Source organism: Lolium rigidum, chromosome 1, assembly GCF_022539505.1.
Source record: "Lolium rigidum isolate FL_2022 chromosome 1, APGP_CSIRO_Lrig_0.1, whole genome shotgun sequence".
Lineage (NCBI taxonomy): Eukaryota > Viridiplantae > Streptophyta > Magnoliopsida > Poales > Poaceae > Lolium > Lolium rigidum.
Window position 1 is genome coordinate 130,736,158 of NC_061508.1, and position 16,110 is coordinate 130,752,267.

Consider the following 16,110-nt stretch of genomic DNA (forward strand, 5'->3'; position numbering starts at 1 on the left):
GGCCAAGTTGATACTTGTAACTCCAAGAGGGAGTATTTATGCTCGATAGTGGGTTCATGCCTCCATTTAATGCGGGACGAGTGACGGAAAGTTCTAAGTTTGTGGATGTGCTCGTTGCCACTAGGGATAAAACATCGATGCTTTGTCTAAGGATATTTGTGTTGATTACATTACGCACCATACTTAATGCAATTGTCCGTTGTTTGCAACTTAATACTGGAAGGGGTTCGGATGATAACTCTGAAGGTGGACTTTTTAGGCATAGATGCATGTCTGGATAGCGGTCTATGTACTTTGTCGTAATGCCACTGATTAAATCTCATAGTACTCATCATGATATATGTATGTGCATTGTTATGCCTTCTTTATTTGTCAATTGCCCAACTGTAATTTGTTCACCCAACATGCTATTTATCTTATGGGAGAGACACTACTAGTGAACTGTGGACCCCGGTCCATTCTTTACATCTGAAATACAATCTACTGTAATTGTTCTTTACTTTCTTCGCAAACAAACATCATCATCCACACTATACATCTAATCCTTTGTTTACAGCAAGCCGGTGAGATTGACAACCTCACTGTTACGTTGGGGCAAAGTACTTTGATTGTGTTGTGCAGGTTCCACGTTGGCGCCGGAATCTCTGGTGTTGCGCCGCACTACATTCCGTCACCAACGACCTTCACGTGATCGTTGACTCCTACTGGTTCGATAAACCTTGGTTTCTTACTGAGGGAAAACTTGCTGCTGTACGCATCACACCTTTCTCTTGGGTTTCCCAACGGACGTGTGTCTTGCACGCTATCAGTGTCCAGCCATGTCGGCCTTGCCTCGAACTAGGTCTAGGCCAGAGGTGCGTGGCCGGCTTCCTCGATCTCTCTATGCGTGGTGCCAATGTTTGTCAGGAAGAAGAAGGTTGAGAGGATAAGGTGTAGCGCACTAGCGCACGAATCCCGACCTACTAGATCAACGATGGAGATGCTGACCGAGATCTAACCTAATTCTCAGTGCAAAACCGTTAACTATTTGTGAATTTTGTATCATATATTTAACATCGGCCACTGTTAGGGCTGCTGCAGGACTCACAAGTCATATCTCATCTATAGGAGGAGGCTATGATCGACCAACTTATAAGGAAGAATTTTCATCCTTTCTTCGGTTTGTTGTTTTCTAACGGAGTGAACATTACTTTTATAGCTAGGCCGCATAAACTTAGAGCATCTTTACCGGCGCGTCCTAAATAGGCTAGGGCAGCGCGCTATGGGAGGGTGTCAGCACGTACTCACCAATTTGGGGAGAGATTACACAAACCGACGACCTCGATAAGAATCCCTAAAGAAACTTTAAAGGAGCAAATGTAAATAAATAAAATTTATATGAGATATAAACTTTACATAGGTTTCATCGTTTATATAGTTGGAAAACAACGAAACACCGACGATACCTAAACTAGAGGCTTGTGCTGGATCTCGCCTTCTTTGTTGCGAAGGAAGAACACCCACTAACCCAAATTAGAGGGTTCTGATGTTTCTCACCATGTTCGCTCCAAAGAAAGAACATCCAAAAACCTAAACTATAGGCTTCTAGTCATCATCGATGTCGTCGTTGCCGTTGCCACTGTCGCCGTGGTAGTGCCTACGGAAGGATGCGTCGTCAAACACCTTCACCCCTGAGCTCGCTGTTGCCTTCCCACGAGTAATTCACCAAGAAGCCGGCCTCCAGGTTGTGGGCGTGGGCGAACTTAGGAGTGCCTCCAGGTTAGCGTAATCTGGCCTCGCCCGTCGAACAAGATCGACCTCGACAGAGCACCGACAAAAGTCGTGGCTGACTTCCCGCAGGTGCACCCCGGTCGACTCACGGCTGGGCTAGAAATTGCGTGAACATTTCCGAGAGCCTCTTGAGCCGGAAGGGTCCTCGTTGATGAGGACGAAGAACTCAAAGAACTTGCCATGAAAGCAGTCCGTCTCCTCCTCCTTTGAAGACAATGAGCGTGAATGCGGTGGGGATCCTACAGCGCGGCCCCTTCCCTAGTCACGGTGGCCATGTCTACGACCCGCAACCCCTAGCACCTGCCATGGATTGCGCATGGGAGAAGGTGGAGGGCGGTGCTAGGATTTAGGTGGGCGGAGTTGTGGTGTCATTGTTCTTCGGTACACATGGGTAGGTCAATTACGCTGACCGCTCTTTTCAGCGGCTGCCAAGCCAGCCCGATGGATTCCATCCAACGTGGTGAGAGGCGCCGGCGCCCGTTTGGTGCCTTGCGCGAAAGACCCAACATGGGGTTAACGACGTCTGTATTGGCCTTCAAAACTAGCCGGCTAACGCGTCGGTGTGATAAAAATAAGAGCATCTCCAGTCGTGTCCCACAAACCGCCCCCTAAACGGCGCCAGATTGAACGTTTGGGGGACATGTTTTGTTCGTTCCGCGTTTGGAGGACGTCGCTCCCCAGTCACGTCCCCCAAACGCCATCCCCAAATGAATATTTAGTGCACAAAAATAGGTTTTCATTCAAATTTGATTATATATTACAAAGTTTAAATGAAAACAGCTAGATTTCATGTAAACCCTAGCCTACTGACCGCTCGACGGTGCGTTCGATGGTCCTGCCCCGTCGTCGCATCCCCTCCGCCGCAGCTCCTACTGCGCACGCCGCCTCTCCATGCTCGGTGGCCAGACGCCGCTGCTCCAGCAGCGCGTCGTCGCCTGCCCTCCCCTGCTGCGCCGTCTGGAGGGAGAGCTCGACGGCGCGGTGAATCCGCGCCTCTTCGCGGGTACGGGCGGCGTCCTGGAGCTTCTTCTCCGACTCGAAGGACTCGACGAGCGCGTGTTGCTGATCGGCCGTCTCGTCCGGGTGCGGCCCATCGTCGTCGGACCACTCTAAGTCGTCGTCCTCCTGCTCCGTCTCCTACTCCTCCGCCTCGGCCTCCGTCTCCTCCTCCCCCGCCTCGGCCTCCGTCTCCTCTCCCTCCTCCTCCATTCGCGCCTCCAGGCGCGCCGCCAACGCGTCGGCCTCCGCCGCCAACGCATCCGCCCGCCTCCTCCAAGCCGCCTCCGTTGCCGCTAGCGCCGCCTCCCGCTGCTGACGCTCCTCTGCCGCCAGCTGCAGCGACCGCTCCATCGACTCCCGCCACCGGCGCTCGATCGCCTCCCGCTGTTCACGGTACCGCACTGTCATTGCACAGTGGTGGTGGAGGTGGAGGAGACGGCGGTGGCGTCATTGCACATTGGTGGTGGAGGAGACGAGGGCTTGTGGCGGAGAAAGGGGTGCCGGTGGCTGTGGTGGCTGCCATTGAGCCGGGAGGGCCTTTTAGACGCCGACGTCAGGAAGAAAGCGCGGGAAGAGGCGAGAAACGACGGAAAGAAAGCGCAGGAACGCGCGGTGGCGTGCGAACGCCGGCGACGCGTGGAGGCTGCGCAGCACCGACGAGACGTCTCGCCTGCCCCTCCGTCGCCATTAAGGAAAAGCTGCGACGCTTCGGTCGTGTGTCACTGCGCGCGAATAACTTCCGCCGCGAGGTAGGCTACGGTTAGGTCCAAACTTAAATGTGTCACTGACGCGTCGGCCCCGCCACTCCCCGCCTCGATTTTCGTTGTGTCCGCTGTATCTGGAGCGTTTCCTCTGTGCGGGGATGACCTCGGGTTGCCGCGCACCGGATTGAATCGCGCCGGCCGTTGCGCCACAAATCTCTTTGGCAAACGGTTTGAGGGACGCCGACTGGAGATGCTCTAACGTCTTATCTGCAAAGGGCTATTGAAATCGCTGTGGAAAGGCGAGGAAGATGCTCTTAGTGCACCCTAATAGTCACTGTGTAGTCTGCACATGCACATCCGCGACTGAGGAATCAAAGGATGACGAGTCGTATCTTGGAGAAACCATGTGAGCGTGGAATAAGAAAAGAATAGTAAAAGGAAAAGATAAGCAGCGAGTCATGCAGCCTTGAAACAGGACCCTAATCCCACGCTCTCGCACCCACTAATCACGGCGAGCGGGCGCATCAAATCAATCAAGCAAGCAAGCCGCTGTCAATCATTAACGGCGACAAAAGACCAATCGCCCAAGCAAAATCCGCCGAATCTGGTCAACCACATTTCTTTTCCCAAGCATATGCTAAGAAAGTAAATAAACAATACATTTTCATTTCCAAAGCAAGATAGAAAAAGCCACAGATTTTTTCGTGTCCAATCGGGTCGCCCGGCACGTAGCCCCGCCCCGGACCACATGCACACGCAAACCCAAACTTAAAAATAATTGATTACTTCGCCCAGAAAATTACACTATCTTTTTTTTTATTTCTTTTGTTTTGTTTTGTTTCGAGCAAGGGAGCGAGCTCCTCGCCTCGGCTGCCTGCTTCTCCTCTGTCTCTCTCTCTACACAGCTCCAGGTCGGCGCTCCTCGCCTCCGGCATTCCGCCGCCTCCCCCCGCCGAACCTCCCGCAGCCTTCCCCATGGACGACTTCGGCGGCGCTGATCCGGCGCGCCAGCAGCACCTGTCGCCGCAGGGCGGCGGCGGCGGGCAGCCGCCGGTGCCGCGCTCGCCGACCCCGCTCGACCTCTCCGCCGCCGCGGCGTCGTCCGCGTACCACCACCGCCGGCTCTCCCCGTCCCCGCGCCCCCCCGCGCACCCGCAGGCGCGCCTGCCGTCGCCCTACGGCCAGATCCCCCCGGCCCACCACGCGCGCTCGCTCTCGCAGCCGCTCTTCTTCTCGCTCGACGCGCTCCCGCCGCCGCCCTACGCCGATCTGCCCGCCATCCCGCCCTCCCCGCCCTCCTCCACCTCCGACCCGCCGCCCTTCGGCCTGCCGCCGCGCAGGGCCGCGCACCGCCGCTCCCACAGCGACATCCCCTTCGGCTTCTCCCACCTCAGCCCGCCCCTGCCCCCGCCCCCGCCGGCGCCCGTCAAGCGCGAGGGGCCCGACGCCGCCGCCGGCGACGACGCCGCCCTCTACGACCTCGTCAACGCCTACATGGACCTCGACGGCATGGACGCGCTCAACTCCGACGACCGCGACAGCCGCGCCAGCGGCACGCGCGCCGACAGCAGCGAGAACGAGGCCGACAGCCAGTCCACCTCCGCCGACAGGAAGGACGGGGGCAAGGCCCGCCATTGCAGGAGCCTCTCCATGGACAGCTTCATGGGGAAGCTCAACTTCGCCGCCGGCGAAGAGTCGCCCAAGATGCCGCTGCCGTCCCCCGGGGGCGGCGGCGGTGGCCTTTCCAGGACCGGGAGCGGGTCATTGGATGGCGGTGGTGCTGCCGCGCTGTTTGGTGCGGAGTTTGCCAATGGGGAGTTCAGCGAAGCTGAGAAGAAGAAGATCATGGCAAATGAACGCCTGGCGGAGATTGCTCTGACAGATCCTAAGAGGGTCAAGAGGTGTGTGCATTTCTTCATAATCTGAATAAAAAACAGATCTTTTCCCCCTCCCTCAAATTAAAGCATCGCCACTCGTTCAATTATACAGGATTTTGGCGAATCGCCAGTCTGCGGCAAGGTCAAAGGAGCGCAAGATGAGGTACATTCAAGAGCTTGAGCATAAGGTACAGGTTCTGCAGACAGAGGCCACTACGCTTTCAGCACAGCTGACAATGCTGCAGGTTTGTCTTCTGGATGTGTGCTCTGGATTTCGGTTGAGCTTGGATTTTAATCATCCTCCATGCACTTGCTTGCAGAGGGACTCTGGAGGGCTCGCGACTCAGAACAATGAGTTGAAAATAAGGCTACAAGCAATGGAGCAGCAAGCCCAGCTGAGAGATGGTATGCTTCTTATCTTCTGATTATGATCCTCTTCAGCATCATTCCTCATTTCTCCTGACCAGAATGAAGTTGGATAATGCCTTGCGGTGGAAACTAGCAAACAGGTCAATCTAAAACAGTGCATTCTTGATGTGCTATGCTATGGTGTGTTTGTGCCGCCTGTGTGTTAGGCATGTAGTATCGGCAATGCTGAGCGTGTCGGACCGACCCCTACCGCCCAGTACAGTCCGGCGATCCGCGACGAAGCGATCTAGTGAGACGACACCCGTACACGATATTCCGTCGCAAGTTGTACGTGTATAGCAAATAGCTAAAAAGCCTAGCTAGCTGCTGGATCGATTGGTTAGTAGCTAGCACCTAGCACCAAACACGCACGCACACAATACGCTGGGAAATCATCGATATGATAGCCAAAGGCCCATATCGAGCCTTATGTCTTCCTCTATTGCTCAATCTCACGGTCTGGTTTACAAAGCTAGGTATACACGCACATATGTATATGCCAGGACTTGCTAACCGACTCGAACTAGCAGTATGAGTCGTGACTAAATCCAGCTCTTATACATATACGCATCCTAGCAATTCTACTCGTACACGTGAGCGCACGGTGCCGTGCCGCTGCCAGAGTGCTTAATGCTAACAGAGCGGTCTCTTTATTGTTGGGAGGCTACATTTGTGAGGTGGTCTGGGGTATTTTTGTTTATGTGCATGTGATACTGTAGGGTTTGTCGAGCCCAAGTCAAGCTGTCCAATTTACCTTTCAGTTTACATCAAATCCCATAGTCAAGCTGTCCAATTTTGCAAGATTGCAATGAACGATTGAGAATAAATCACAGCTATTAGGTCATTAGATCATGTGCAAATTCTCTCTGGTATTTAGTTATACTAAACTGGCATATATCTAATTAACCATGTGAATATTGTTGACTCTCTTTGTGCTAGTGTGCACAACCTTGCATTGATTACTTGCCAATTAGATTGAAGTCCTTTGCTCTTAGGAACGATGAGTTGATGACACAGTTTGCAAATCACTCCTGTTGATAGTGTTACTGCAATCTGTTTATTTATATATCTAGTTTGCATGAAGGGGTGCGTAACCGGGTGGTTGGGTTGTACCATGGTACATACTTCTTTTAGAAAAACAATATTTTGATCAATATGTTCAAGCATTTTTAGTATCTTGCATGCCTCAGTGCTATTTTATCTTGAATCAATATGTTTATGTATTTTAAAAATCTCACGTACACGTACCCCAACACTACTTTCTCCATGTTCCCTCTTGTGTGGTTTGTGCATTTTTTTTATCATTTATGGCACCACAGTTGGTTTCAGGATTTTAGCAAATGCTATAGCTGTCATTAAATCATGCTAGTGATTTCACTGACACGAGTCCTCATTAGGGATTCACATATAGTACGTATGTAACAAATGGAAGGTAACATATTTCACCATAGTTTGTGTGGTAAATTGCTCTTGGTTATGCACGAGGAGCTGATCTTAGTTCAAGATAGCATTATATGCCAATTGCTAGCCCTACCCGGATAGCTTGTTAGGGAAACATATTAATCTGAACAATGTTCGCATTTTTTGTCAACCTGAGGCCATAGTATAAGTTGTGTTTATCTGTGTACTATTTTCATGTGTTTTACTTGTTCAAATTGTAGTTTGAAGTGTTTTTTTGCATGTTATGTCAAACCAGTCATGTGTCGCTCTATTGTTTGGCAAGAACCAATTTGGGCTTTTCTTCTTATGTTCTATCAGGCCAGTTATGTCTCATTATGTTGTTTGGGTAAGAACCCTCAGTTTCTGGGGAAGTTCCGATTACAGCCCCTCAAGTACTTAACTGTTTTAAGATACTCCCCTTAACTCCCAAAACACTTGAGATCACAACACTCCTCAGCTTTCACCTGTCTTTGTCTCACGTGTCGGCCATGACACCTTCTCTCTCATCTTTTTCCACATCCCAAAAATAAAAAATAATATAAAATTCCTTGAAAAATATACAAAACAGTCTAGAATTCTTTGAAAATAATAAAGAAAATCAAGCACAGTTCACTGATGCAACTGTGCAAATTTCAGCCCATTTAAGAAAATCACTTCTTAAGTGCCACTTCATTTTATAATGAAATTTTAGACTGTTCAGTGAAGTTGAAGCAATAACAGAAAATAGTCAAACATTATTTACCGAGAGAACTCTTTTAAATTTCACCTCATTTGCAGAATTAGCTTAGGCCAAAATCACTTTTTAAGTCAGTACATAACTTCTTGCTTAAATTTCAAAGTGTTCAGATAATCTTGAAAGAAATACTGAAAAATGAAACACAATTTGCTCAGTCGACTGTCCACATTTCAGCTTATCTGTACTAACAGTTTAGGAAAAAAATCACTTTAAGTTTCTGCCCCATATTCTGACATAGGCATAGAGGAGAGAGATGATGACATGGTATCCCATAGGGCAAGATAAGTGAAAACTGGAGGAGGTTGTACCCTGAACTCTTTAGAGAATTGAGTGGTATTTTAAAAGGTCTTGCACATGAAGGTTGCAATCTGGACTTCACCAAGAGTCCAAGGGGGTAATGTGGACTTATCTCTGTGGGTAACTGAAAAACATGATCATCTTGCTTTGACTTAGTGTTTGCTCGTTTTAAAACCCACTGTGCATGTGTAATTGTTTTTTTTCTTTTTAGATAGCAGAAGCTTTTATTTCCTTGTTGATGTATAATGTTTTTCCTGCTATGCAGAAGTATTGCATTGATGGAATGAATGTTGTTGTATACATTATTTCTGTTGTCTTGAAATCTTGTGTCCACTTATTTATGTATCTCTCTCTGATTCATGTGTATCCAGCTCTGAACGAAGCACTGACTGGTGAGGTCCAGCGTTTGAAACTCGCAACAGGTGAGATCACTGATGGTCGTATGTCAAAGATGGGCCTACAGCAGCAGATGAACTCGCAGCTGATTCAAATGCAGCAGCTGCAAATACAGCAGCAGCAGCAGCAACAACAACCATCGCAGATGCAGCAGGCTCAGCAACAACAACAGCAACAACAGCAGTCGCAGCAATCAGCATAGATCAAAATTCAAAGAACTTGGATTTCTATAGCAGAGTGGAAATCTGAATTTAGAAGAACGGCGATCGTACATGCGAGCAGAGATAAAAAAGTATTTTCGTTATATCAGTCAGGTTGTAGCATAGCAATGGTTGGCCAGATGTTGTCCAAGTTCTTTCGAAGGTGGTAATACTTAGCGTCGTCATGTCGTATATTCTGTGTTGTACATGAGTACCTTCCTTGTGAGTCATTTCGGTAGTTTTATTAAAGATTCTTTCAAGTGGGGCGCTTGTGTTTTGTGCGTCAGGATAGTATATCACAAATGTGCAACAGTACTTGTGCTGTGAATTGTGATGGTGTAATTACCTACATATAGGGTATTTCATTGTCAGAGTTTGGGCCATGTTTGTTCAGGTTTTGGTGGTGGTACCTTTGGGCCTCTTTGATACAAATAAGGACTTCCGTAGGATAGAATCCTTAGGAATTTTGGAGGATACAACCTTAGGAATCAGTCATATGTTGGTTGTTTGATCCGTAGAATTGAACTGCATAGGAAAATTTTGGGTGTACTATTTATAAAAAATCCTTTGTTTTTCTCTGATATAACCAAACAAACCTAAATCATGTAGGCTTTGAATGTGCGTGACGTTGGGAATGCGATCCTATATCTTCCATATTCCCGTGTTTATAAATTGTACTACGGCACAAATTAAAGACCCAGTGCCAGTGAGCTGTCTGCTGTAACTTGCAGTCCTTGGCTTGTCACGATAGGGGTTATGTCACCACGATAATTGGTCAACAATCTGTCATGGCTTTCTTAAACTTCTCCTGCACTAGGTACTCTCTCATCTCACGAAGTATTGAGAAGGGGAGTGTCGGTATTATGGTAAATGACGACATAGGCCATTATTTCCAGACCAAAAAAGGGCTTCGCCAGGGCGATCCGCTTTCTCCTATTCTTTTTAACATTGTTGCGGATATGTTGGCCATAATGATTGAACGAGCAAAAAATGATGGTCAAGTTGGTGGCCTTATTCCACATTTAGTTGATGGAGGGATATCTATATTGCAGTATGCTGATGACACCATTCTTTTCATGGAGCATGATTTAGATAAAACAGTTAACATGAAGTTGGTCCTGTGCATTTTTGAACAGCTGTCCGGGCTCAAAATAAATTTTCATAAAAGTGAATTTTTTTGTTTCGGGAAGGCTAAAAAGATGGAGGATGATTATAAAATTCTCTTTGGCTGTGATTCAGGAGCATTGCCCGTTTAGGTACCTTGGGATTCCAATCCATTTTCGAAAGCTAAAAAATGGAGAGTGGAAACCAATTGAAGATAGGTTTGAGAAAAAGCTTAGTAGCTGGATTGGCAAGATGCTATCCTATGGTGACCGTTTAATTCTCATAAATTCCATACTCACGAGTTTGCCAATGTTTATGTTATCATTCTTTGAAATTTCAGTGGGGGTTAGAAAAAGATTACATTTTTTCAGATCCCGTTTTTTCTGGCAAAGTGATGGTCATAAAAAGAAGTATAGACTCACGAAATGGGACATCATTTGCAGACCGAAGGATCAAGGTGGTCTAGGAATTGAGGTGTTGGAATTAAAGAATAAGAGTTTACTTAGCAAATGGTTGTTTAAACTTATGAATGAACAAGGGGTGTGGCAAGAACTCCTACAAAATAACTATTTAAAATCAAAAACCTTATCCCAAGTTTCAGCAAAACCGACAGACTCTCCATTTTGGAAAGGATTGATGAATGTCAAAGATGATTTTTTTATGAGAGGATCGATGGAGATAGGAAATGGACAGATTACTCGTTTTTGGGAAGATTCTTGGCTGGGAGATAGGCCGCTTTGTGATCAATATCCATCATTATATCGTATAGTTAATCATACTAACTTGACGAGTGGCTCATGTTATGGCCTCAACTCCGTTAAATATTGGGTTTAGGAGGTCTTTATCGGGGGATCAATGGGATAGATGGGCTCATCTAGTTATGAGACTTATGAGTATCCGAGTTGTGCGATAGAGATGATAAATTTCGATGGAAACTCACTTCATCTAGCGCTTTTACTGTCAAGTCTATGTACCTTGATTTACTTGATGGTCATACTGTTTTCTTAAAGAAATATATTTGGAAGATTAAGGTTCCACTTAAAATTAGAATTTTTATGTGGTTCCTTCACAAGAAGGTAATTCTTACTAAGGATAATCTGAAAAAAAGAAATTGGCAGGGATGCTCTAAATGTTGTTTTTGTGATCAAGATGAGACAATACAACATCTTTTCTTTTCATGTCCTTTTATTAAAATGGTATGGCGTATTGTTTACATGACTTTTAATATTCCTCCACCAACCAATATCACGAATACGTTTGGTAATTGGCTAAATGGAGTTCCAAAGAAAGATAAGGAACATATTAGAGTTGGGGTGTGCGCCTTATTCTGGGCTATATGGACGGTCCGCAATGATTTTATCTTTAACAGAAAGAATTTTCCATCTTTTATGCAGGTTATTCCCTTGGCTACCCACTGGATCCATACGTGGTCCTATCTACAGCCAGAGGATGTGCGCAACGACATGGATATTGGGTGCAACCATTTGAAAATGGTAGCACGAGATATATACAACCAGTGCGGCTGGCGTTCTGAGAGGCGACTCACATGAAGATCTTGTGGCTCCTTGTGCTTTCATTCTTTTTCTTTTGGCTAGTTTTTATGGAAACCTTGAGTGACCCGTGATGTGTAAAACTTTTGTGCATGTCCGTACTTTAATAATGCAATAAAAAGCTGTATGCATCGATTGATGCAGAGGCTGGGGCTTTTTCCCCATTTCGAAAAAAACGAAGTGCGGCTGCACCCGATGCATATCGGATTTTGAGATGTTCAAGGCTCTGAGATAAAGGCTTGCCTGACTTTTTAGGTGATGGTGATGACGATGCTCTTGGTGTTGCTCCCTCCTTGACCTTGGTGGCGTTATTGTGGATCCTTGAAACATCCTCCCTTTTTGGTGTCCATTGCTTGGGGCAACGACTAGACCCGGATTGATTCAAAAGTTAATTCATTGTCGATCTCGTCCAAAACGTTCATTCTTTGGATGCATCTTAGAATTCATACTGCCATTTTGGTAATGATAAAAGCCACTGTTTAGATCTTCCTAGTCTGATTGAACATCTTTAAAATTTTGCATCATCACATATTCCAAAAAATCGTCCAAATGAACAACATCATGCATAGTACCTCAAATTTTTTTTTTCATAGTGAATTTAACATTTTTTTTTCAAAAGCAGCCCCCCTCTCAATTCATGAGATGCAATTGGATTGCTAATGAACAGACCATTGGGAGCACTATTGAAGTCGCTTTGGCAGCAGAGCCCATTGCAAGAAGGTAAATGAAATTACAAGCAAAGTATGGGTATTAAAGGTCTCGATTGCACTCGCAACCTAAGATAATTAAAAAATAAAATAAAGTAAGTCTAAAGAGAGAGTACACTGATAATTACCTCCCTCACAATGAAGCTGAAAATATCTGCTTGATGCTACAAAGGTTTGTACAAAGTAAGTTTTAACTAAGTTAGTGACCTATTATGTCAATGATCTATGTCACTGTTTATAAATCGTGAAATATATAGGCAAAGGGTTTTAGGGTTGGACAAAGACATCATTTCGAAGGAGAATATACAAGCGGCGCAAGTAGGCCTCACGCAGGGCAGCGTGCGTGGGATAAGGGTGCCACCCACATGCCTGGGGCCTTGGAAACCACCTAGCTGTCCTTCTGTGAGGCTTCACGATACTTGTGGAAACTCGATGAGTTTCTTTATTTTTTTCCTGTTTTGCAAAAAAACTACATGATATCGACATAAATAGAGACAGAAAACCGACTTACGGCATTAATTACAAGGTTAGTCCCTATAAATTAATAAAATGGTAAATAACAAAAAAAAAACGAATTAAACTTCAAGGAATAGCTACGTTTATGACATATAATGGTGCGAAGTATCTGTCATATTAAAGTAATTATGAAAGCATATATTGCATAGATATACAGAAATATATAGGAAGCACTTGAGTTAGATCCATGATAATAAACAATAACACATGATTCAACTAGGATAGATCAATAAATCATACCATCAAAGTCTAACACATAAATAGAACAATAGAGTAGCAAAACATACAAAAATAAAATAAAACATTTTGTAAGAAAAAACATGTAACCGCAAAGCAACTTAATAGAGCTACTTGTCTTACTTCGTTATTAAGACACCAAAAAAAGGGGAAATAGTGACGGAAATCCGATTTTGATCTAGGGTGCATAGCTCCCGTTATCGGAAAATACATTTTAAAATGTCAAGAAAATTTTGAACGAAAATTCCAAGCGTACATATCAACACATTCTATATTCGCACGCTAAGTTTCACAGAAAGTTGACATTTTCTGTGTCTTGTGTAAAAAAGATAAGAATACGTTCTTGTTAAGAGCTTTTTTAAAGCACATGAATTTGTCTTTTTGCACATGACACAAAAAATGTCGATTTTTTGTGAAACAACTTTTCGAGCACATAGAAAATTGAAATGTATATGCAAAAAAATTGTCAGATTTTTTTCACTATTTTAAAATATATTTAAAAGTTATTTTAAAAATCAGGAGCATATGCTCTTGGGAGCGAAAACATGGGCACCCAAATAGTGATGCTAACAGAGGCACCTAGATTTCTTGTTTCCGGTCCTCTACGGTGGCAAGTGGAGGAGATTATTCAACATCATCATTCACAAACACATCCGAGTTCTCCTCAAGTTTTATCCCTTCTTGTTCGAACTTACTTCAACATCTTATCCACGCTCGCTCTTCACTCCCTTAATCATATTTGTGTTTATCCTGGCCCTAACATGATCGGTGTGATGCCACATGAATATCCTTACACATGCTAAAGGTAGGGTTGAGCGCTTGCATGATTCTATTATATGTCTTACTAGATCATTAAAAGCGCGCGTTGCCGCGCCCGTCAATCATAAGCAATGCATGCTAGAAAATTCTGGATAGTAGACCCCGTTTGTAAAAGTCTGTAATTTGAATTACAGTAACTTTATGTATGTGATAGTGCATATTTATATCAAGACAAATTATTACACTGACATAACCGTTTTATCTTTTACTTATCAAAAACACATTAATGTGAAGCTGAAAAATGGACAGTGCAAAAAGTTTCACCGTTCTATATTATATCTTGTAAGTGCCGAGCATCTTCTACTCTTCCACTCAATTCAACTCTAATAGGAACGTTACATTCTCCAGAAATTCAACTCTTTCAATATGAGGATTGACTATCTCCTCAATTTTATACAAACTAACTCACTAAATCAACATACCATTAAACCAAATGGTCCAAGTATCCTAACCCATGTCGCTGAGTAGCTTCCGTGTAACAATTAGTCAGGATCATATAAGTAAATATAGGGGGAAAACTAAATATAATTATGTAGATATGTCGATGGTATTCGCATAGTTGTACATAATAGGAACATTGTGCAAAGTAGTAGTAGTTGTTGTTGTTGCAGGAGAATCATGATCAAGTTGATCAGATGTAACTGAATATTTGAAGTGCACTAATCTGAATTATTTGCATTGCTAAAACTCAATGTTAAAATGAAGTTGCAACCCTGAAACTATTGATGTCCCGAGCCGAGGGAAAGCCAACATATGAGAGATAAGTAAGAAGTGTAACCGTCATATGAGACATATGAGGACATATAGGTAATTTATAAACAATTTACAATACCGTTGCTTTTTCCAAATTTTATCCAGCCTTGCTGTTTGAGGTAGACACATGGAACCACTAATTTTCTAATAAGAGGTCAGGACCAAGTACCGAAGATCATAGATGGATTTTCAGTTTTGATTAGCACAAAAAATTACAGAAAAGAGTGACACGAAAGAGGTAGAAGTATGCACAACTTCATATGAACGATAACAACATAATCTACTTCCTCTGACATATAAAGGAAGACCCAGCTGACATATCGAAGCAGTATATATGTGCATAAATAGAAAAACTCTGGAAATAAATCTCACATACCTCTGATAGAGATTCCTCGCCAAATCTGTACATGTGTTTAGCAATCTGTTGAGTTTGGGTCTTACACCTTGTAGAAGGCAGGGTCAATTTTGCAAGTTCAACCACATGCAGTTAAGCTCGAGTTACTTGATTCCAGGAAATTTCTCCTGCAACTTCTCCTAGGTTATTCCATGTTATAGTACGAAGAGAAAAAATTGAAAAACTTATATAGTATACGAAAATGTACTACGGAGATATAGCAAAAATACAATGTATTCTTTAAGATAATAATAATAATAAATGGCATAAAAAATACATCTGAGATCAGACCTTCGTTACACGGGAAACAAAAAATCGTTGCAGTTGTAAAATCAGGGCATTGTAACTTTATTCATGACAATTATATTACAATGCACTTGAAGGCAAAGTTGATTAGAGAACAATTAAGATTGCTGGCCACTCAGAAGTTGTACAAATTCAGGGCATAGAGAACATGTTGTCATTTCCCGTTTGTGCGATTGCAGACAAAATTTGGTTGGGAAAATGCTTCAACATAATTGTGTTAAAAACAATACTATTACAACTTGATACCAGATGCAAACCAAGCAGAAAGACCAAACATAAACAATAAATAAAGAAAGAACAGTCCATCAATTCATCTTCCTCGTGAAGGTGGGTGCTAGGTGGAAGGGCGCTGGTGGCAAGAAACTAATGTCGCCCAACATATTTTTTGCTCACCTCAAGGTCTTCTTCAACGCTGCCTACGACTGACACCATGATCGATCATGGCTGGAGAACACGGTGTGATTGAGCCACGTCTGTAACTGTAAGGTATCTGAATTCTGAACCATAGGTGCAAGTGCAGGGAAGTGAAAATGTGACGGATCAGGTAGTTGCTACGCGTACAGCACACGTCCGTTGGGAACCCCAAGAGGAAGGTGTGATGCGTACAGCGGCAAGTTTTCCCTCAGTAAGAAACCAAGGTTTATCGAACCAGTAGGAGCCAAGAAGCACGTTGAAGGTTGATGGCGGCGGGATGTAGTGCAGCGCAACACCAGAGATTCCGGCGCCAACGTGGAACCTGCACAACACAACCAAAGTACTTTGCCCCAACGAAACAGTGAGGTTGTCAATCTCACCGGCTTGCTGTAACAAAGGATTAGATGTATAGTGTGGATGATGATTGTTTGCAGAAAACAGTAGAACAAGTATTGCGAGTAGATTGTATTCAATGTAAAAGAA

The 16,110-nt window shown here is 44.5% G+C and overlaps 1 protein-coding gene across 1 annotated transcript; it reads left to right on the forward strand.

Moving 5' to 3' along the window:
- Positions 1-4,433: 4,433 nt before the first annotated feature.
- Positions 4,434-9,220, forward strand: LOC124673630 (bZIP transcription factor 29-like). The gene is made up of 4 exons (XM_047209700.1): positions 4,434-5,374; positions 5,463-5,595; positions 5,671-5,755; positions 8,603-9,220. Exons 1-4 carry the CDS (start codon positions 4,449-4,451, stop codon positions 8,827-8,829), a joined length of 1,371 nt encoding a protein of 456 aa, XP_047065656.1. The 5' UTR covers positions 4,434-4,448; the 3' UTR covers positions 8,830-9,220.
- Positions 9,221-16,110: the final 6,890 nt, after the last annotated feature.